The 23607-nt window shown below is 36.1% G+C and overlaps 1 protein-coding gene across 2 annotated transcripts in view; it reads right to left on the bottom strand.

The window, feature by feature from the left end:
• The window catches only part of LOC109102138 (glypican-3-like), a 123176-nt gene that overhangs the window by 91542 nt on the left and 8027 nt on the right, over positions 1-23607 (bottom strand). For both annotated transcript variants that reach the window (XM_042770301.1, XM_019115464.2), the window contains one exon: positions 16456-16617. In XM_042770301.1, the coding sequence (XP_042626235.1) occupies positions 16456-16617 (162 nt within the window). The remainder of the gene's footprint in view (positions 1-16455; positions 16618-23607) is intronic.

The raw sequence follows: 23607 nt of genomic DNA, 5'->3' as shown, positions 1-23607 counted from the left end.
AAGTGTACAAACTACAAACAACATATGCTAAAACAAGAGTGCTTAATCTCATGCTAGACTGAAGTAATAATACAGATACTGTTCTTTGACAATGTACTGTAAATGTTCTTTGCTTGCTTTCTGTATCTAATTTATTCACTGTTTGAGTAACCTTGGAAATAAAACATTGTAATTAGAACAATAAAATGTTTTTTATTTAATTGTTATCATGTTAAATACAAATTAGTCATATTAAAAATATTTTATGACCTGACACCCATATCTGGTACTTGCCTTAAAAGTGTACAAACTACAAACAACATATTCCAAAACATCAACCACTAAAAAACAAAAAAAGAGGGAACGGATGAAAGCAAACACATCATCTGAACAGTAAAAAAGGTGTGTGTGTGTGTGTGAATAAATGAATTGGTCAAAATGGGACAGTGGTACACTGAACATGATTTAAGCTGACCTACAGAGCAAACACATCAACTGATGAGTAAACAGTTTGTGTGTGTGTGTGTGTGTGTGTGTCCCTCTTTAGAGGACTCTAACAGTGTGTTCAGCATGAGTAAACAGTTGATATTGCTGGACTTACTCAATTATTAATACAAGACAATTTCCTCGGCTGGCCAGAGCAGAGGATCCGATGCACAGCAGCTCACCCTTGACCCTGACAGCAACTATCCCTCACTGACATCTGCCCAAACGCTTCAACCAAGAGCCCTTCATTCATCTTGAATTGCCATAGCGCGTATACCGACGGCCTTGTGTTTCAGAGATTGATACATGCTTTCGAAGTTCAGTGGCTTACTTCCTTATTATTGCTTGTCATCAAGATTATCCGTGACAGACTATCGCAGGAATAACCGAAGGAAAAGGCTGCTTCACCGTTATGTGCAGTGAATCTGTTTCTGAACTGATGCAGACCTATTGCTGCAAAAACTATGTGCTATATACAGTGGGGTCTAAATAAATTTTATGAATTTCAGAAGGTTTTAGTATTTTGTTTTTCTGTCTCTTTCTTTAATGACAACAGAACTCAAGCTGCATGAACTCAACAAGTTTGTGTAAAACACAATAATCGTGTTATCCAGAACTTAATGAAGAACATTTGACTGTCTGTACAAAAACATCACAATCATCCACAACGCGCCACCAGTCCATCAATTAACATCTTGTGAAGTGTAAAGATGTATGTTTGTTAGAAACAAAACCATCATTAAGGCTTTTTAGCTTTAAACTGTCGCTTCCGGGCCATAGTAAACATTGATTGTTCTTTGAATATTTCTCTCCTGATAAAAACAACACAACAAACAAACTCAAAAAATGGATTATAGAAGATCTACACTAATAGACTTGCAACTTTTCACTTCACAAGATGTTAATAGACGGACTGGATTTCTGTTGTGGATTACTGTGTTATCAGCTGTTTGGACTCCAGATGATCCACTGGTGAGCTAAATTTTTTAATTACTCCAAATCTGTTCTGATGAATCAACAAACTCATCTGGGATGGCCTGAGGGTGAGTAACTATTCCTTTAAATATTTCTTGTTCACTTTGTTAATGCTTAATGCTATTTTTAAACCTAAAACATTATTTACTTCCATGTTTAAATTAACCGATTTTCAGTGAGGCCTCAGACTTTTAGACCCCACTAAATGTATTTCCTAATGCCCCTTTTCTTTTTGATTAGAAAAAATGTCCTGTCTCACTCCTGCCTGTCTATCAGTCATAACCCTCCCTATCTGATTGTTTTGAGAGAAGAATGAATTATAAATGAATGGGTGCTCAATCTGGGCAAAATCAATACTAACAAGGTCCAAGTTAACTGTGCCGGCATGGTGCTTTCCCTCAGTCTGCCATCCCGCCATACTGCACACACACACTAAACCAGTCTACAGAGACATCTCACCCTCTTTGCATGCAAACTATGGGCAGCAACCTAGCCCTTTCAGCAGATAATGAGGATTGCTTTTCAACCAATGAGGCTTTTCCCTGTAATAACATTCACACTTATAAATGAATGGAGAGAGCATTAAATGCATCCTCCTCCACTCCTCCAGCGATCCATCTATTGGCATGGGTGGCCGGCGCTGTCAGTCGGACAGAGGGGTGGGAGGGGAGAGTGATTGAGCGTGGCAGAACCTCCTTCGTCATGCCACTTAGCCTCACAATTCCACCCAGGGATCTGCGCTGCCGAGACGGGGGATTGATGAGAATCTCTCTAAGTCCCTCTGTTCTCTTTCCCCACCCAAACATTTCTCCTCACATCAGTCCATCCAAGCAGAGAGACCCTCACTTACCCTCCTGTTTCAGCTGCCCCAATCTCCAGGGCAATCCCGTCCCCACTTCACAAGCTCCTGCTGGGCTGACATATCCTCACAACACGTTCCCATCTTGAATTATTCACCTACACTACAAGGGTTCACAAACCCTGCCATGAACGAACAGCAACAACTATTGTTTTAAAGCTGAAGGGTTTCTGCTGAAGGATTTTATTTCTGTGCCTCTAGTACTATGAAATGGTATTGAAAAAATTACGACATTTTCAATGGGTTATGTTTTGGCTGGTTGGCATGGCCCCGAGTGCTTCTGCTGATAGATGCAACAACATTTTCTCCATTGACAGCCACTCAAAATTACCTGTGTATTGTGATTGAATACATTTTTTTCAAGCAAAACATATTGCTAATATTTTATTAATTAACAGCAGAACAGTAGAAGAGATTTTTCAGCGCCTTATTTAGAAAATTGTGAAAAATGAAGGTTACAAAATAAGCCTGTCTACATAATGGCTCAGGAGAGAAAGTTGTAAATTGTCACTGAAAAAAAACAAAAATCAGAAATAGTAAATTTCACAAATAATTACAAATAAATGGCAAATAACACATTGATTTAAATGTGAAATAAAAAGACTGAAATAGTTGTCATTGTTTTGTAAAATACTCCAATAATATTTTTCATTAACTTCAAAAAAGAAAATTTCAAGTGTGTAAACAGATTACTGTTTTTGGAAGTAGAAACCTGGAATAAAGTTATAAATGGAAATCAGAAAGAAAAAAATATGGACGGTTTGAAGCAATAATACACTAAATTGTAATGTAAACGAATTTAGAAATATTGACTTTGTCTGCAGATGATATTTGGTACATCTGACCTGCTGATCTTACTCCCACATGGGCCGAGCAAAAGAAGCCAAAAACGAAGATATGGAAAAGAAGTGAATTAGAGTTAGATAAGTCAAGCTCTTCAACTCTGCTCTCGGGTCTTTGACATGGCCATGGCGGAGTTGCACACATTACGTATTGCATAAGCTGCTCAATAATTCAGGGCACTGAATGAAAAATACATTGGCCTTGACTTTGAATGCACAGGCGTTAGTGGGGCGCAGAGAGCCTCATGAGGGCAGGTTTAAGATGACAAACACAACCTCTTACATGCAAAAAGGACAAGAGGTTAAAGAGAGACAGTTGCAGAAAGAAACAATGATTTATGTATTTAATGGCTGGTTTTGTGTATGCCACAATTTCAGATCTGCTTTTAACTGATCCAGTCTCTTATGAAGGTTGAGACTGTGACAAGACTTTAAACTGAAAGCTTCATTGACATTCAAGTCAAAAGACATTTTTCAATCTCACACCCACCTTCTAGAATTTTTACCAATTTTACAAGGACATCACACAAATAATGCAGCACTGGAAGAGCAGAAAGTTATAAAAAAAATAATAATAAACCGGCTAAAAAAAAGGTAATTTAAAAGAAATAGCTTATTAAGGATAAAAAAAATGTTGAATAATTGGAAATAAAAATAAAATAAATAAATTATAAACAAAATAAATATATTTTCAACAAATTAATTGAGTCAAAGTCAAATAACATATGTTCTTATGCTATATGATTAGTGAACAGTCTGCAAACTTTAACAACCTTCATATTATATATTAAATTAAAGTATTGAACAACTATAAAAATCAGCTTTGGTTCATTTGAACCTTACATAATTTTAGGATACATGTACTGTACATTGTAACATCACATCTTGCACAACCATCTTGTGCATTCTAGAGCCTTACATTGTCAAAACATTGCGAAAAACTTGTTGCTGTACACAATTTGTGCATAAAGGCCAGGGCTGATTTCAGTGAGCAATTTCCAAAGATAAAAAAGCATTTATTTTTTATTATTAGTTCACCCAAAATAAAAATTATTTTATAATTTACATTAATCACAGTCATTCCAAGCACAACAGCAACATATAACAACATAAACAAAAAAAATAAAATAATCACATTTTGTTGCTTTGTATCCTGAAATGAATACAGACAGTTTTTGTTTTATCCAGCTGTATTTACTCAGAGCAACTTATAACATCATAGTGAAAGATATAACACCAACATGTCAGGAAAATAAATAAATAAATAAATAGAATCACTGAGTTGGAAAAAGGATCACCCCCTTGTGTCAGTATTTTGTTGAACCACCTTTTGCTTTAATTACAGCCTTTAGTCTGTTGGGATATGTCTCTACTGAATTTGCACATCTAGTCATTGCAATATTTACCCACTCTTCTTTGCAGAACTGCTAAAGTTCAGTTAAATTTGAGGGTGACTGTTTGTGGACCGCAGTCTTCAAGTCATTCCACAGATTTTCAGAGGAGTTTAAGCCCTGACTATTACAAGCAAATACAATCACATTCACCTCCTTCAATCACAATCACTGTGTGCTCAGTTTTGCTGTATGCTTTTGGGTCATTGTTAAACCTTCTTCCCATTGACAACTTTCTGGCAGAGCCCAGCAGATTTTCCTCAAGAATTTTACAGCATTTTGCCCTGTCTATTTTTCTGCAGAGAAACACCCCCATAACAGGATATCACCACCTCCATGCTTTACTGTAGGAATGCTGTTATTTGGATCTTGAGCTGTACTACAGCCAGACATATAGTTTGGTGTTGAGGTCAAATAATTCAAGATTAGTCTCATCTGCCTCAGAACCTTTAAGGTGTGTTTTGTCAAAGCTCAGTGGGGACTGCATGTGGCCTTTCTTGAGGAGTGTTTTTTTTCTTGCAACCCTCCCATACAAGTTTGTGGAGAATTTGTGGAGAATTTGTGATATTGTTGTCACATGCACACAATTATCACTCTTTGTGATAAATTCCTGCACCTGCTTCAGAGCTGCTGTCGGTCTCTTGGTCGCCTCTCTGACCAGTTTCCTCCGGGCTTTTTCATCCAGTTCGGAGCGACGTCCTGATCCAGGGAGGGTCTGTGATGTACCAAATACCTTCCACTTCTTAATAATATACTTCACTGTGCTTCTAGACATTGATGAAGCCTTTTTTTTGTATCCATCTCCTGACTTGTGCCTGTCCACAACTTTATCCCAGAGATCTTTTGATAGTGTCTTGCCACCCGTAGATGATTGTGTGCTTTATTAGTTGCACTAGCAAGGACTAAAATGCTCCAGGAAAGCTCTTTTCATGCTGAGGTAATCAAAATAAGCTGGTAATACTTAAAATAAAAAAATTAAAATAAAACCAAAAAAACCTAAAAGGTTTCTCTTCCTCCACTGAAAATCCTGGTAACCAAAACTTAAAAGATCCAAAAAGATCATAAACGGAAAGCACCTGCAAGTCTGTGTGACCTTTTGAGATTTTCTAACATTTGATCACCTGGAATATCATTAAAACCTTTCAGGTTTCATTAAAAATATCTTAATTTGTGCTTTGAAGATCCACCAAAATTGAATGGTTTTGGAATGGCATGTGGGTGAGTAAATTATGACAATTTAAATTTAGGGGTGAACTGTCATTTTTAGGTACAATTAAATATGGAAACTTTTTTCACTTGAACTCAAGTATGTTTTTAATTTGATAACTTTCCCAAATCCTTCACTTAACCTAAATTTCCTAATATTTTCTACTTTAATCCATTTAAAAAAAATAAATAAATAAAAAACGCCTACAGCTACAGACCTCCATTTTGTTCAACGTCTTCAGTGTATTGTGAACGCTAAACCCAAAGTGGCTTTAATGTGTCTGAGCCTGCTCGAGAGGTTCCTGTGGTGAAAGAGTGAGGGCTGTAAAGGAGTGTTGTTTTCGGAGAGGATGGCAGGGAGTTGAAAGTAGTGCTCAATTGACAGGGTTTTGATGCTACTATTTCAGAAAGCTCCTTTGATCCAAATACAGCTCTTGTTTGTTTTTTTCCATGATGAAATATCTCAGCACAGGAGTCATGCAAGAATTTGGATCATTAGCATAGTGTAAACAGCCACTGCACAGGACAGCACATGGCAGAAAATAGTGACGGATTACTCCTTAATATAATCCGCTGTTTCTTCACATCGACTAAACCGCATTCTCAAATAAGAGCCTCTAACCCACCCGTCATGAAGTCTACTGAAGTGTGACATTTATGGCAGCAGATTGTACATTCGTGAGAGATCATTAAGCATAATTACTAAATGTTCCTCGCTCTCCATATCACTGAGACAAACAGAGCACAATCTTACACCTTACAGTGCTGAAAATGACTTTGTGGTTTTGCATGATTAGAAAAGAATAGAGCTGAGTTGAGGAATTGTGAGCGAGATATAAACGCTTTACACACACATGCATTCATCATTTGCTGAGGTGTGTGAGGAAAATGCATTAGATCGGCCTGTATTAGCACGTGTACACAAATGCTGCCCTGAGATTCAGCATTTAACAGCGGCTCTGAGGGAATACAAGGTGAGAGAAACAAATCCAATATAATCTACTGCCACACTGATGTAGTGTCACAAGGCCTGAGAAGGAAACTGGAGCTAATGTCCTCCATAGTGCATATCTATGAGTGGGTGGCAAAGTTTATGTGAGAACGCAAATGGAAAACAAAGAAAGAGATAAAGAAATTGCAACATGTATAATTCATGTCCATTTAGCCCATTGTTTGTCATTTGCTACTTGTCCTATTTCCTTTTTTCCCGCTCCACAGCAACTCGACGGGCCATCCTAGCATAATAAGTCACAATAAACACGTCTTCATCAAAGTAAAGAAATAAGCCTTTGTCTCCAACACTGCAAGACACTGGAAAGAAATACCACACTTCTCACTAAACTGAACTCTTGGAGAGTGGTTCGCTTTTCTTTCCAGGGCGATAATGTGGCTGCTATTGTAGATTTCCCGAGCCACAGTCACAATGAAAATGCAAATACACCCCATGCAGAGCAGACTGGATGCCACACTATCAACAAAGAGACAGCCGCAGAATTTGGGCAAAAGCGCGGTCCAAATCAAACATCAGGAGGGTGAAACACACTAACTCGACTCTGTCAGGACAGAGTGAATGCTTGAAAGCAAAACAGGGGAAAATACTCATACCTCAGGGGATGCAACTGCAACGTTAAGCCACCGGAGAGGGTGACAGACAGGAATAAGCTGGTCAGGGAGGAGCTGAAGGTGTAAATGGGGGCTTTAAACATGTTGCAGAAGGATTTGTAATAGTAGACTTGCTACATGTGCTTGTGACAGAACTAGGGCACAAAGGAACTTGGGTGTAAGGTGGTAATGTTTGAGATTTCTGGGCCAGAAATGTGTGGGCAGGTATTAAAAACAATCTGCATGAAGGAATATATGATGAGCTGTTGCCCTGTGATGCCCTTATTCCTCTGCGCTGATTTTCCCCTCAGCTCGCTGTCTCTCCGGAGCTCCCATGGACACTCAGGAGGTCTTTCTCCTCCTCACCATCTGGTTATTCAGGACCAGACTCTAATCACCTGCTCCAATGCGCCACTCTCATTCACAAACACCAGGCAAACCGTCTGCCACCTCACAATGTAATTACTGTAATAATCAAGAGAGCACTGCTTCCTCATAGCTTTACTCATGTAGATGCATGCTAATGTATTAGCGACAATTAGACCTCAATGGCGCAGTCATCATGGTTAATGTTCAGATGCACATTTCAAGTCTAGCATCTTGTCATGAAATGATTTTATACATGTTTGGATCCATTATGCATATTTGATTTAACAGGAATATCAGGGAAAACTGGATTGTCCTTTTTCTTTTGAAAACCGGGGTTGTTCAGAAAACATCATGGAATTGACGTCACAACCATGTGCACATTAACAAATGGCCATCCATATTTATAAATCAACACCTGCTAACTATTCAGCAATTTGCCCTGATGAATGTCATAATGACCAACACCATTACACAGATCAATCCTAACAGAGGTCATTCACATGTCTATCAAACGGTCTATGTAGCTATAATAATATAAAAACAATAATATAATATAATATAATATAATATAATATAATATAATATAATATAATATAATATAATATAATATAATAGCTCAGATTTAATAAATCTTATAAAACAAACAGCATAAATATACTAAAATAAATACTATACAAATATGATATAAATAAATAAATATATAATATATGGCCCCTTTAAATACTGAATAGAATAGATTAGATTCAACTTTATAATTGACTGAATAATTGACTGAATAATCAATTTTGTTGAATACTAGTCAGATTCTTGTAATGCTTTCCATTTTAAAGAACACAATTATTACACAAAGAGTCTGAACATACAAAGCTAAGAAAATAATGCCCTTTATGCCCTTTTGCTGGAACACCACTCTCTCGTCAAAGGCCTTTATTAACAACCTGGAGCCATTTGGAATACTTTTTATGATGAATGGATGCACTTTTTTTGGACTTGACCACCATTCACTGTCATTATAAAGCTTGGAAGAGCCAGGAATTTTTTTTAAATAACTCTGATTATATTCGTCTGAAAGAAGAAAGTCATTTACACCTAGGATGGCTTGAGGGTGAGCAAATCATGGGGTAATTTTTATTTTTGAATGAACTGTCCCTTTAAGGGAAACACATTGTTATAACACCTCAGAGATCTTGGGCAGTTACAGGGCAGTGCTTAACTTAGAAAAGAAATAGAAAACTGATGGCATAAGGCACCAAAGAGCTTCACTAACTGCACTGTAGTTAAGGCTCATCCTAAGCAAACTCTATTGAAGTGTGTGTCTCTCGGCACGGACTGCAGTCTGAGTCTCCACTGAGTCACTCTTCAGAGACAGTGTCACTCTCTAAGCTGTTCGTTACCCCTCCAAGCTTTTGGTCTCTTTACCACAGCACAGAGTCTGGGGAGAGAGATCACTTTGAGGATTACACCAGACTGGATAAGTCTCCACTAGACTCTGCATATTCAATCGAGCACCAAAGACCTCGACGAGCCTGTGCGCCCCTACGACATCAGCCCATAAATATCCACAGAGCCTGTGAGAGAAAACTAATTATAATTGCGAGAGAAAGATGCAGTGATGGCAAGTATATTTTCACTCATCAGGCAAATGAGGCACAAAGGGCTTATTTGCGAGATGGCACACGCTTCTAACCATCATTAAGTTATTAAATTCACCCTAGGCATTGAGTAAATAACTTCAGATGGCTTTCACGGCCGGTCCAGCCCTCCGTCAGCCAGGCCGTTATTGGGTTATGGCGAAACTTCGACAAAGAGCTAAATGACTCCAGAGAGAGACCGGAGCGGGTAGCATTAGAGAGGAGTATGCTGGGAAAAAGCGGGACGGGGGAAAAAACTTTGAAACTAAGACCAGACGCCTAAAGCACTTAAGATTGAGGATCACAAACAATGTTGGGACGAGAATTGAACATGCAGTGTCGACTGAAATAACCTTTGATTACTTCTTGTCGTACTGGATAAAGTGGCTCATTGAAGTATAGAAGCACTGAATTGTGCGAGACTGTTGCTAAATATTGCTTGGGACCAAACAAACCACAGGCTGGCATAATGTCTATAGCAACCAGGCATCTAATTGAGGGATGATGAGGGATGATGTAATGCTTGACTGAATTTGACTTGCTTAACCATAAGTCTGAACTTTAGGCATGAAATGAGCACACGGTCTATGGAGTCTGAGCTAAATGTAGTCTTAATGGATTCTCTACTGTGAAGTCTACTGTAAAGTACTTTTACTCCTCTAAAGATCTGATTGGGTTAAAACTAGAGAGCCAGTAACATCTGCTTTGTCTAGAGCTGTCAGAAAGTGTGTGAGAGGCTATCTTGCCCATCAAAGGCACATAAAAATAAAATGTGCTGTGATTTGCTCAACTTGAAGAGATGGCGTATACATAGTCTCCTGTTACATTGCTGATAAAGTCTGAGCAGAATAAATAACAGAGCAGAATAAAAATGTATAGCACCATATTCTTGCATTTACACTCTGTTATGATGCTTGCACTGCAACAACAAATAATCAACATCTACATTTACAAAAGTTTGAGGCTGGTAAGATTTTTTGCAAGAAGTATGCATTTATTTAACCAAAAATACTCTAAAACAGCAATATTGCGAAATATTATTGCAATTTAAAATAACTGTTTTCTATTTGAATATTTTTTTATGTAATTTATTCCTGTGATGCAAAGCTGAATTTTCAGCATCATTACTGCAGTCTTCAGTGTCACATGATCCTTCAGAAATCATTCTTAAATGCTGATTTGGTGCTCAAGAAATATTTATTATTATTATTATTATTATTATTATTATTATTATTATTATTATTATTATTATTATTATTATTATTATTATTATTTGTGTTGAAAACAGCTGTGCTGCTTATTTATTTTTCTGAAAATGTTTTTTTTTTTTCCAGGAATCTTTAAATGAATAGAAAGTAAAACATAAAACAGCATTTATTTGAAATAGAAATATAAGTTAACATTATAATTGTTTTTACTGTCACCTTTGATTAATTTAATCAATCCTTGCTGAATAAAATTATTAATAAAAAAATACATACTGACACCAAACTCTTGAATGTAGACTAATACAATACACTGAAATATTCAGCTGAACTATTAATATGGTATTTTTATTTAATTCACTTTTTTTTCACAAATATTTGTTTGAGATCAATCAATACATTGCAGACCCCCTGCCGTACTGCCACAGACCCCCTGTTGAAGACCCCAGATCTAAAAGTCTTTGAGGCTCAGTCTCCATTATACAACAGTTCAAACAGTAAACAAAGATTTACATTGTGTACTCCATATCTTCTTTACTAGCCCCGTCCTAGAGCAATAAACACAAAAACAATCATTTTGTGTGTGTATGTATCTATTTGTGTTTTAAAGCATCAAGCTCATTTGCACTTCTGTGTTGTTTGCAGTTTTATGATAAGCTGTTATTGGTTTGAAAAGGCACTACAAATAAAAGTTGACTTTTATCTTATTTTTGGAACAATTTGTTATGTTATGAGTGTACCCAGAACTCATTCTGGCTCTCTGTTCACACACATCAATACCTAAAGCATGTCTTTCAAGGGTGGATCTGAGAATGAGACGGTGTCATTTACATGCTGTGTACTTTCCAAAAGCTGCTAAAAGCAGCTCTGTGTGCCGCTGCAGCTCTCACGCCGTCCTGCTAATAGGAATTAAAGTTGTCTGTCAATCTGAATGACGTGAGACCAAAACATCTCACTGACTTGGTTTTCCACAAGGGTTTGGCATCCATCTTTAGCTCTAAATGATTCCTTCCAGCATTTCTTTAATCACCAGTTCAGTTTAACTGCTGGCAGAAATATTTTGTATCCAGCAAACTTGATCTAGATCAACGTTCTTTCTTAACTTCATATATAGATCAATGTCTGCTATATCAAGATGTCATTCAATGATGCTCAAACATGTTATATAATATAATGAAGTTCATATGGTTCACTGCATCATCTGATGCTGGAAGGTGTCTGTCCATGGTATTCCAGGTGATCAGATGAAAAGGATGCATCTATCTGTGCTGTTTTTTAATTGATTTTCTTTATAAACATGGGCTAGATGAAAATCTTAGACCAGAACAGAGATGGCTGTACTCTGTTCCAATCCACTTTTTCTAGCAGTTTGAACACAACAAACAGGGTTATTAAAGCTAACTAAAGCTAAAACAAACAAAAAAAAATGTTACTTGAAATTTTTAAATTTAATTAACTTTAAATGAATTTAAATATTTGAATAACCTTAAAGCAGGGGTGTCAAACTCGATTCCTGGAGGGCCGGAGCCCTGCAGAGTTTTGTTCCAATGCTGCTTCAACACACATACCATGTAGCTTTCAAGAAAGACTTGATTAGTTGGATCAGGTGTGTTAGGGTTGAATCTAAACTATGCAAGGGCTCCGAGTTCTTAAGTTAACAACTTCTCATGTATATCAACCTTTTCATGTAAAGATATCAAATTTCACTATGCTATCATGCTATGCTCTCAGAAAAAAAGGTACAAAAGCTGTCAATGTGGCAGTACCTTTTCGCAAGGTCCACTTTTATACCTTATTTACCCCTAAAGGGTGCATATTAGTACCTTAAAGGTACATATTAGTACTTTAAAAGTGCGGAATAGTACCTAAATGTTAAATATTAGTACCTTTTCAAAAAAAGGTACTGCCCCAGTGACAGGTTTTGCTTACGCTATATACGCCATACGCTACCATCCTTATATTGTGTCCACCATGTTTTTCATATTGTTTTTGCACTCCTGATTTGTAGGACAAACTGAATCACAAAGTGAAGTCTCAAAAAACTTCCTCACATGCCACATTTTCTTTCTTTTATCACCCATAGGCTGATTAAGTTTAAGATTTTAGAGGCTTTTAACCAAGCCATTGACATAAATCAAAAGAGACACACTGTGACTAAATGCGATATGAGACCGAAGAGGGGACCCGAAAAACTGGCGGGCGGCGCTCATCAAGTCCCTGTGACAGCCTCTTAACTTTTATGATTGTTTGGCGAAGTTGACTTCAAAGAGCCGATTCTTTGGCACTGCTCGTGGTGTGTGAGAAAGCCAGGCTAGCTCAGGGAGGGGCAGCAGGGGCTGATGGGAGTCGAGTGAAGGGAAGGGATGGAGGATGCTGGAGTGGAGAGCAGAGCCCTTTGATCTGTGTCAGCTGCAAAAAGTACAAAAGAATCAAAAGTAATGGGGAGAGCAGCACAGAAGATTGCAAACAAGGCCTGCTCGCAATTCCCCGCGGAAGCATGCCGGGGAAAAACACGACGAGACAAGAGCACATTTCAGAAATTCTGCAGGCTGTTTGGGAATATCTCGTAGGCCTAATGCTAAAGCAATTAGCACTGAACCACCTCTCTGAACAGATAGAGGCTAGCTAAAACCACTCACGCACCACTCACGGCAAATTACATCATTCATTAAACTGACCAATCAAGAAGATCTATTTATCAATCAACGTTCTTTTTTAATCAGCATTGATGAAGCAACTTTGAAATTAAAGAAAGGTTGGAAGGTTCATTTCACTTGAAACAACAAATAAAAGGCCTAATCGGAACTAATCTACACTACCATTCAAAAGTTTGGAATCAGTCAGTTTATATATATATATATATATATATATATATATATATATATATATATATATATATATATATATGTATACAAACCCGATTCCAAAAAAGTTGGGGCACTGTACAAATTGTGAATAAAAACAGAATGCAATGATGTGGAAGCTTCAAATTTCAATATTTTATTCAGAATACAACATAAATGACATATCAAATGTTTAAACTGAGAAAATGAATCATTTTAAGGGAAAAATAAGTTGATTTTAAATTTCATGGCATCAACACATCTCAAAAAAAGTTGGGACAAGGCCATGTTTACGACTGTGTAGCACTCCCTCTTCTTTTTAAAACAGTCTGCAAACGTCTGGGGACTCAGGAGACAAGTTGCTCAAGTTTAGGAATAGGAATGTTGTCCCATTCTTGTCTAATACAGGCTTCTAGTTGCTTAACTGTCTTAGGTCTTCTTTGTCACATCTTCCTCTTTATGATGCGCCAAATATTTTCTATGGGTGAAAGATCTGGACTGCAGGCTGGCCATTTCAGTACCCGGATCCTTCTTCTACGCAGCAGTGGTGTGGTCTGGCATTGTCATGTTGGAAAATGCAAGGTCTTCCCCGAAAGAGACGACGTCTGGATGGGAGCATATGTTGTTCTAGAACTTGGATATACCTTTCAGCATTGATGGTGCCTTTCCAGATGTGTAAGCTCATGCAACCCCATACCATCAGAGATGCAGGCTTCTGAACTGAGCGCTGATAACAACTTGGGTTGTCCTTGTCCTCTTTAGTCTGGATGACATGGCGTCCCAGTTTTCCAAAAAGAACTTCAAATTTTGATTTATCTGAGCAAAGAACAGTTTTCCATTTTAAATGAGCCTTGGCCCAGAGAAAACACTGCGCTTCTGGATCATGTTTAGATATGGCTTCATTTTTGACCTATAGATTTTTAGCCGGCAATGGCGAATGGCACGGTGGATTGTGTTCACCGACAATGTTTTCTGGAAGTAGTCCTGAGCCCATGTTGTGATTTCCATTACAGTAGCATTCCTGTATGTGATGCAGGGCTGTCTAAGGGCCCGAAGATCACAGGCATCCAGTATGGTTTTCCGGCCTTGACCCTTACGCACAGAGATTGTTCCAGATTCTCTGAATCTTTGGATGATATTATGCACTGTAGATGATGATCACTTCAAACTCTTTGCAATTTTTCTCTGAGAAACTCCTTTCTGATATTGCTCCACTATTTTTCGCCACAGCATTGGGGGAATTGGGGATCCTCTGCCCATCTTGACTTCTGAGAGAAACTGCCACTCTGAGAGGCTCTTTTTATAGCCAATCATGTTGCCAATTATGTTGCCAATTGACCTAATAAGTTGCAAATTGGTCCTCCAGCTGTTCCTTATATGTACATTTAACTTTTCCGGCCTCTTATTGCTACCTGTCCCAACTTTTTTGGAATGTGTGTCTTTTTTGGAAGCTCTCATGAAATCCAAAATGAGCCAATATTTGGCATGACATTTCAAAATGTGTCACTTTCAACATTTGATATGTTATCTATATTCTATTGTGAATAAAATATAAGTTTATGAGATTTGTAAATTATTCCATTCCTTTTTTACTCACAATTTGTACAGTGTCCCAACTTTTTGGAATCGGGTTTGTGTATATATATATATATATATATATATATATATATATATATATATATATTATATTTATTATATATAATAATAATTTATTCCATTGAAATAACAGTTATTTTAAATTGTACAAAATTTCAAAATATTGCTCAACTTTTGATCAAATAAGTGTAACTTTGGGTGCATAAGAGACTTCTTTCAAAACAATTTATATATACATATACATATTATATATATACAATATATATATATTATATATATATATATATTATATATATATATATATATATATATATATATATATAGCCTATATATATATATATATATATATATATATATATATATAAATATTTTGAAATATATACATATACATATACATATACATACATATACATATACATATACATACATATATATATAAACATTTTGAAAAAAGTCTCTTATGCACCCAAGGTTACACTTATTTGATCAAACGTTGAGCAATATTTTGAAATATTTGTACAATTTAAAATAACTGTTATTTCAAATGGAATTTATTCCTGTGATGGCAAAGCTGAATTTTCAGCAATCTGATGAACAGAAAGTTCAAAAGAACAGCAATTATTTGAAATAGAAATCTTGTGTATCATTATAAATTTCTGTAACTTTTGATCAATTTAATGCATCCTTACTGAATAAAAATGTTAATTTCTTTCAAAAAAAAAAAAAAAAATCCTACTGAGGCCAAACTTTTGAATAGTAATGAGTCAAAAACACAGTGATAATTATCAGAATTGTCATGCTCAGACATTTTATTCATTGCCTTTGCAATAAATATAAGCCTATTATGCCTGTTTAATGAGGAACTAAAAGGAGCTAACTGATCAACAAACAATTCACTGTTAACTAAAAGTCACAACTTACTCCACATTCTTTTATTTCCTACATTTTTTTAACATTGCTTTTACTTGTATAACTTTTATGCAAGACATGATAGACTAATCGACCTTGCTTTTTAACTAAGATCTCATATCGTAAAATATGACTAGCAAGAATCACAAAAAAACAGCAAAAATGCACACTTACCAGCGAAATTCAGTCATTTCATTAGATATCCACTTGACCAGGAATTATGTGTGTGGGTGAAAGTTTTCCACACGCAGATTTCACAACTAATTAGTCACTAAGTTATCCAATAAAAAGTTGCTCGGTTTGAAAGTTACTTATATTGGAGCTTCATACATTGATACACTTTTCACAATGAACATTTTTTCCCCATAAAATTTCATAATGTGACTGTACCTCTGTCAGTTGTTCTAAAAACATTTGTTTTCATTCATGAAACATGATCCAGATAATTTTTTTCATAACTCCTTGCAACAGTTTACTCATAAATGCCTTAAACTGAAATTTCATAAACTTTCATGAATAAGTCCCAGCATTTATTGTTAATTGTGTTATTGCAGTAGCTCACCTTGAAAGAGGGCGGCATTCTGAATGATGAGAACTTTCAGCTGGGCGCTGGTGGCCTGCAGACTGGACTCCATATTCTGTTTGGCAATGAGCAAGTAGCGTTCCTCCATTTTGCGAGAACAGCAGGTCAGGCCTTTCGGCTGGCATACCTGCAGATCTGAGCCTGAAGAACAGGAAAGAGACACAAGATTTGTTACAGCCTTCACAAAAAAAAACGAGCAAACAGACCCCGGCACTTAATAAATTCCATCTGAAAGTCTGCTTGCTTTATGAGTCAAGCTTCAGAGAGAGCTGGAGAAAACCATTTGCCTTTTAGAGCACATTGTTTACATTACCTATTCATATCTCAAACACAACTAAATGAATACCTGCTACTTAATTGAAACACGAGATTTAATTTCTATGCATTGCATTTCTCCCAAACTGATTAGCCGAAAACAAACACTCATTAAAAGAAAACAAGATAATCAGGGAGAACATTTCGGTAAAGATGGACCCTATGCAAAATTTGTCCATTTAAAGTCTAAAGTAGTGCAACTTCCAATATGGATTGGATAAAAGAGACAGGGATAAACGAAAAAAAAAAAATCGGTCAACATATTGACAGGAATGTCTTTTTTAGATGGATGAAGTGAATGAAGAGGTGACGGGTGATTTGTTGACACCCGTTATACTGGAACTGAGGTTTGAAGGTTATCTACCAAAGAGACATAATTGGATTTGCTGGGAGAGAAAAGCCTATTGAGAAATACGTTTTCTGGAAGTAGGTGCTTCAGTTCGTAGCTCACATATGAATAATAATCTAAAAATGTTCATGCCCTGTGGGGGGAGAAACAGAGCGATGCTATCAGATCTCTGCTGAATCAAACATCAAGGATACAGAGAATAAAAATGACCAATGCCTGATTAAGTCCCCCGTGTGTTAAATCTGATGGCTAGGGGGCAGATTTGAAAAAAATAAAAAAATAAATAATTAAAAATGAATCTGTGAAATGGACACAACCTAAATCTTACAGAGGTTCACTTTCATTAATTTATTTATTAGCTCTTTTCATAAATAAGCATAAAACATCAAATCTCCTCACATTTTAAATCTTACTTTGTGAATTGCAAATGCTTTCCCCACTGAAGTACAAAAAAAACAACACACAATACTCACGTCTCATCTTGCAGAACTTCTGACACTGAATAACTAGTGAATAACACATGTAAAAGGGTTGCTTTGGGCAGAGTGCATTGTGGGATTCCATTGCATTCAGGTCAGACAGACCTCTCTGCATGTGAACCAGGACTAGGAAACAGCTGCTGTGAAAATCAGTAGGATTACTGCAAATGTTTTCCCTGGGGCCGTGGATCCACATTTGGAAATGTGGCCAATTATCTTGCGATTACACATGCAAGGAGAGAACTTACACTCCGCGAAGCCTCAGCCCTTTCAAATTTTCATTTCCATTATTATTTTGAAAGAGCATCCTTTACATGCAACTTTGTTCTCAGACACTTTGCCTCTCTGTCATCTCATGCATCTTAACACTGTTAAACCAGAGCCAAATGAAGTGTGTGAGTGTGTGTGAATGTCAGCTACCTGAGGGGGAGGGGTGGAGGTGGCACTAGGTTGATTGATAGTGCTGTAAACAAACTTCAGAAGAGTCCCAATGCTCCAGCTCACACAGACATGGAAGATGATGATGGGGTAGGAGAAAAGGAGGGCATAACATAATCGCGTTAGACTGAAAGTGACGGGGACTTTTGAATACTGTCATAATGGTTGTGGAGCGTTAGACTGAAAGGGACGGGGTAAAAATAAAACAAGATAAACATTCACAGTCAAATGCTCTCAGATAGCAAATTTCCTCATGGAGGAGACCTCAAGAACATGTTCCCAAGTGAGCAGCAACAGACAGAACTGAAAATGATACTTACTTGTGTTCACATTCAGTCAGGTTTGGTTTTTATTAGGCTTCAAAATAGTTCTATTTTTACAAAAAATACCAGAACCAAATGTTTTTATGCGACATTCAGTTTTATTAGTGGTTCTAAAAACTTACAATATCCTTCCAATAGGATTGAACATATCAGTAAAATACTCTGAAATCCGTTCAGAGCGAAACATACAGCCAATAAAGGCCAATTCTTGAGATAATGACTCTTATGAGCTGGTTTTTGAATCAAAAACATAAGTAGGCCTACAAATTAATAGTTTGTGGAAATTCTGTCATCACCCTCCTTTTGTTACAAACCTGTTCGACTTTTTTTTATCTGTGGAACATAAAAAAGAAGAAATTTTGAAGAAAGCTTGGGTCCAAATAACTTTTAATTTTTCAAAATGAATTATTATTTTTTGTACCACAGAAGAAAGAAACTCACACAGGTTTGGAAAGGCATGACAGTGAGTTAAAGATTACTAAAATAAAAAAAAGGGTCAGTATCCCTTTAAAGCTTGTAAAGCCAAAATTAGTGTAGTAACTGACAGGTTGTTCATGACAATGGGTAGGTAATACACATTATGAGTCCTGTCACCGGTATTTTATAGAAATAAGAGACTGAATGAAATAAATGACCAAATTTTTGTTCTTAGTTGTTACACATTTATTATGAAAATGATTTAAGCACTTGGCAACAGAATTGTATTTCTGCTTTCCAAATATTTATTTCTCAATTCAAAAAAAAAAAAAAATTATGGAATTGTTAAGATCCTTTCGATTCCCATCCCTAGTAAGTACTGGAAGATTGCTAAATGAACGATCACATATGAAATTGGCTAAAAGTCCTAAAAACATACTCTACAAGTTTGTTGATTGAAATAACTTAATAAACCATGAAAGAATTTAAAATGCAGGAGATTTAAGTGCTGCCAAATTTGAAATCCCATATGAAAATGTGAAGACAAAATGTCAAAGAAATTGCCTTAGGGGAAAGGAAAAAATGCTGATCTACTAAGCACACAGCGCCTGTTAGGAATGGATAAATAAACCCATTAACATTACATGCCATCAAAAACAGCAAGAAAAACCCGGCAATATCTGATCACACATCTGCACCAATACGGATGTAGAAAGAGAAATTATGGGCAAACCTGCCATATTGTTCAGACGGCACATTTTACATGCACAGGCTTAATATCCAAAATCAATACTTGCAAAGGACCGGCGACAGATACGATCGAGCTAATTTCAGATTCCAAGGCAAATTTATTAAGCTGTCAATAGCCTAGCGAGTAAAGGGGCGGAGGGAGAGCTGACAGAAGGGAACAGGTATGAAAAGAGAAAGAACTCAGAAAGCTATAGCAATTATCTTCAGCAAAATAGACAATTTTATCGGCACGTCTGCTTTTTGCAGATGATAAATGTACTTTATTAGAGAAGTTGTGAGCTGTCAGGGAAAAGTGAAGGACTTTACAGGAGGGAGATTGCTCCCAGCAGAGAAGCATAAACAAATATTACATCACAGTCTCTAACTAAAGACTGCTCATAAATACGGCTGATTAGATTGTTTGTCTTCTGAAAATGGAACAGAATACATTTGTTTGAAAAGAAAATGTAGATGCCTCAGTCTGTACAGAAGAAATACTGTGCACTGAGAATGTGACAGTACAGACCTCATTTGTTTGTCTTGTTCTAGCAGCGGATTTCAACCTTAACAGTCATGTCATAGACAGCCAGCTAGATTTACTCAGTTTATATTTATATGTACCATTTATAATAACTTTTATTAAGGGGTCAATAACAATTTCCAGATTCAGAACAGATTATGTACATTGGAAAATATTTTAGACCATTTTAAGCTAATGTAATAGTAATAACATATTTTTAACAAAAAAAATAAATTATACATCAAAATTCAAAAACATCACAACCAAAAACCAGAACTAACCACAAAGGTATTTTTTCACAAATAATATAAATTATACATCATAATTCATAAATATCAGTATCAGTAAGGAGGTTGCATCACATGACATCTTAAAACCTGAACTAACCTGGTTATGTCATTAAATGTCAAATTAAATGATTTTTTTGTTGAAGTTTATTGAACTATTCTAAGATAAAAAAAATAAAAAAACTATTACTTGGAAAGGTTCAGCAAAAGATACCAACAAGATACTTAATTTCATTCTTTTAATTATCTTTTTTTATTTAATTTAAAATATAATTATAAATCTAATTAAAACATGTTCATCATAAAATATGAATATTCAATTCACAAAATATAATTATAAATCTAATTAAAACATGTTCATCATAAAATATGAATATTCAATTCACAGTATTTATATATTTTTAAATAAATTATTGGGTAAAAAAAAAAATAACAACAATCATGTCACTGACAATAAGAACATTAACATTGCTAGATTATAAAATGCTTAACAGATCTTTAATTAGAAATGTCACAAACTGTGTATTGTGTTATATATCTTTTTCACAGACCCCCGGTGGACCTTCATGGAACCTGGTTGAAAAACATGGCTCTTGAGCCACTATATAGATACGACCTCTTCCATATTCATTGTCCACTGAGTCATGACACACTCACTTCCTTCCTTATCAACTAAAATTTCTAGAAACTCCTTAATTCACCCTTCCTCCTTTAGCCTTGCCCAAAGGCCTCAGGCGTGCGAGTATCCCTGTCGGAGCCCAGATGAAAAAGACGGCTCTGGCAGAGACGCGGTGAGTGCTGTGTACACATTTCAGCTTCACGCTCCTCCTTAACAAGCCCAAAGACACAGAGCACAGCCAGATGCATGCATAAGCTTGATCTTAATAACCATTTATAAAGCTATCAGCATGCATGTTTAATGGGGGCTGTGGGGAAAACATGCTGTGTTAAAATACAGAAAATGTTAAAAGGATGTTATTAGAAGCATGAATTATAGAGCAACTACACAGGAATTATGACGTTTCTTTCTAGACTGGCTTCAAAGACATCAATATGTGTGCACAATTAAAAGAAGTGGAAAGTCAACGGGCTGATGAAAGTATACGAAGTATATGATTATGAATTGGGTTCCTCTGCCAGGGAGGCAGGAGAGTTAATGGACTAAAGCAAAGCCTTCTGTCGTCTTACAGTGCCATTGGAAGTATTTAATAAAAGAAAGTACCTCAGACTTCCACAGTATGGAGCACACAAGGGTGAGATTCAGTTAGGGAGAGATAAAGTAAATAACAGCACAATAAAAGCCTGCAGCTCGTACAAACATGCTGTGTTCCTCTGTTTCAATCAGCCACGAAAATCCAAGATATGTGGTTTAATAGAAAGTCTGACCACAGTCATTAGTAGAAACTTTCATGGCTTGTAGGCACATGATCGCTCACCTTCAACTTTAAATAGACTACCAAAGACAATGACCTAAACCATCATCTCATAATTACAGAAACTGTGTGGGCATTTATCAAAATATGATGGTACTTCACTACCCGAAGCACAACTACCCACTCAAAATATACAAAGAAAAATAAAGGCATTAAAATAAACATGATATGAAAAATGTTAGATCTTTCCAAGCATTAAATATGTGAAATTATGTAGTCGTCATTGCTCATGTAAAATATGTGCATTAAAAAAAACGTATATAATAAATATATAATTTAATATATAACATAATAATATACCCCTAACATACATATATATGTAATTATTACATAAAAATATTATAATGCTTTAATAAATGTATTTATGTAATAATTTAATTTAATTATTACATAAAAATATTATAATAATACAAAATACTAAAATAATATTAAAAAATAATATATAAAAATATAACTGCAATAAATATTGTATTATAATTCAATAAATATTGAATTATAATACAATAATACATTAATAAATAAATACAATTAATAGACTAAAATATGCACTTTTAAAGTAATATGTACCTTTAAGGAAATATATGTGAATAATAATAAATTATGATAATAAGCAATTTGATTGAATATTCATACATAAATACTGAGTAATGTTTTCAAACATTAAATTGTTAACTCATGTTTAAAAATGCAGCTATAAAAAACAAAACACACAAAAAAAAATATACACAAAATTTTCTATAATAAAAAAAAATATCCCCACATATCAAAAACAAAAATATAAGTAATCTGTTGGTTAATTTCCCACCAAAATGCAAATACTGTGGTAATATAAAAACATTTGAGCATCCAGACACAGGTTTAACCGATGACCTGATTTAGACACAGGACTATCTGCTTGACTGGCCAGTGGCAGACGTTTCCCTATTTTACAATTCTGTTTTCTGTAAAAAGCCAGCATGCTTAGCAGGGTAGTTTATAATTTCTTGTAAGGACTTGCTCTTGATATGTGGAATAACAATAGTGTCTGCTCTGAGAGGATCTAGCCTTTGATGGGGTGAACAAGTGTCTCTGTAATGCATTCTGTCATTAGTGATATTAAAACAAGCGGCACAGAAGCCCCTTAACAGCCTCTAACACGAGCTCTTGAGGGAGGTCAGTGGCACTTCATTAGCTGGATCTCATTCGTGAGTACCAACGGACGGAAATACGGCTCCCTCTCATCTCACGTTGATCAGAGAGACTGCTGAGAGATGGACCCTGACTTCACTTTGTACTCAACCCTCCGAACCCCTCATTACTCAGCTGCTCTCTTCAGTGGAAACCAAAGCTACGACACCAAACTATTCAATTCAACTTATGAGTTTAACAACGGTCATCCTTATTTGAGCACTCATTATCAAATAAAATATTTGCAGGGGACGCCACATCAAAATGTGACAGTGTAAAGGTGCCTTTGAGACTACAAAGACAGTCAGCTCTCTATTGTGCTTTGACATTCAGCTCTTCCTCTTGAGGCAAGGAAGCCTGGAAGAGCGAGAGAGACATCAACAAAAAAATTAATAAATAAATGGAAAAGACATGCCAGTGTAGAAAGGGAGAACCTCTCATTGGCTTTTTTGGTCTTCTGGCCCCCTGGCATTACATGCGGTATGATTAGAATTCAGTTCAATTTTCCTGCGGGCTGCATGTCTCGGCTTGGCCTCCTTGTATTCCATTGTAGATACATCAGTCATCACATCCTCTCTTCTCTCTAATGTTAGTCCATCAGTCTCTCTCTCTCTCCATCCCACTCACACAAGCCTGTAGAGATCACATTTGGCAGCTGAACAGAAACACAGCAG

The sequence above is a fragment of the Cyprinus carpio genome, chromosome A14, assembly GCF_018340385.1.
Source record: "Cyprinus carpio isolate SPL01 chromosome A14, ASM1834038v1, whole genome shotgun sequence".
In the NCBI taxonomy this organism is placed as follows: domain Eukaryota; kingdom Metazoa; phylum Chordata; class Actinopteri; order Cypriniformes; family Cyprinidae; genus Cyprinus; species Cyprinus carpio.
This window is presented reverse-complemented; position numbering and strand designations above follow the sequence as displayed.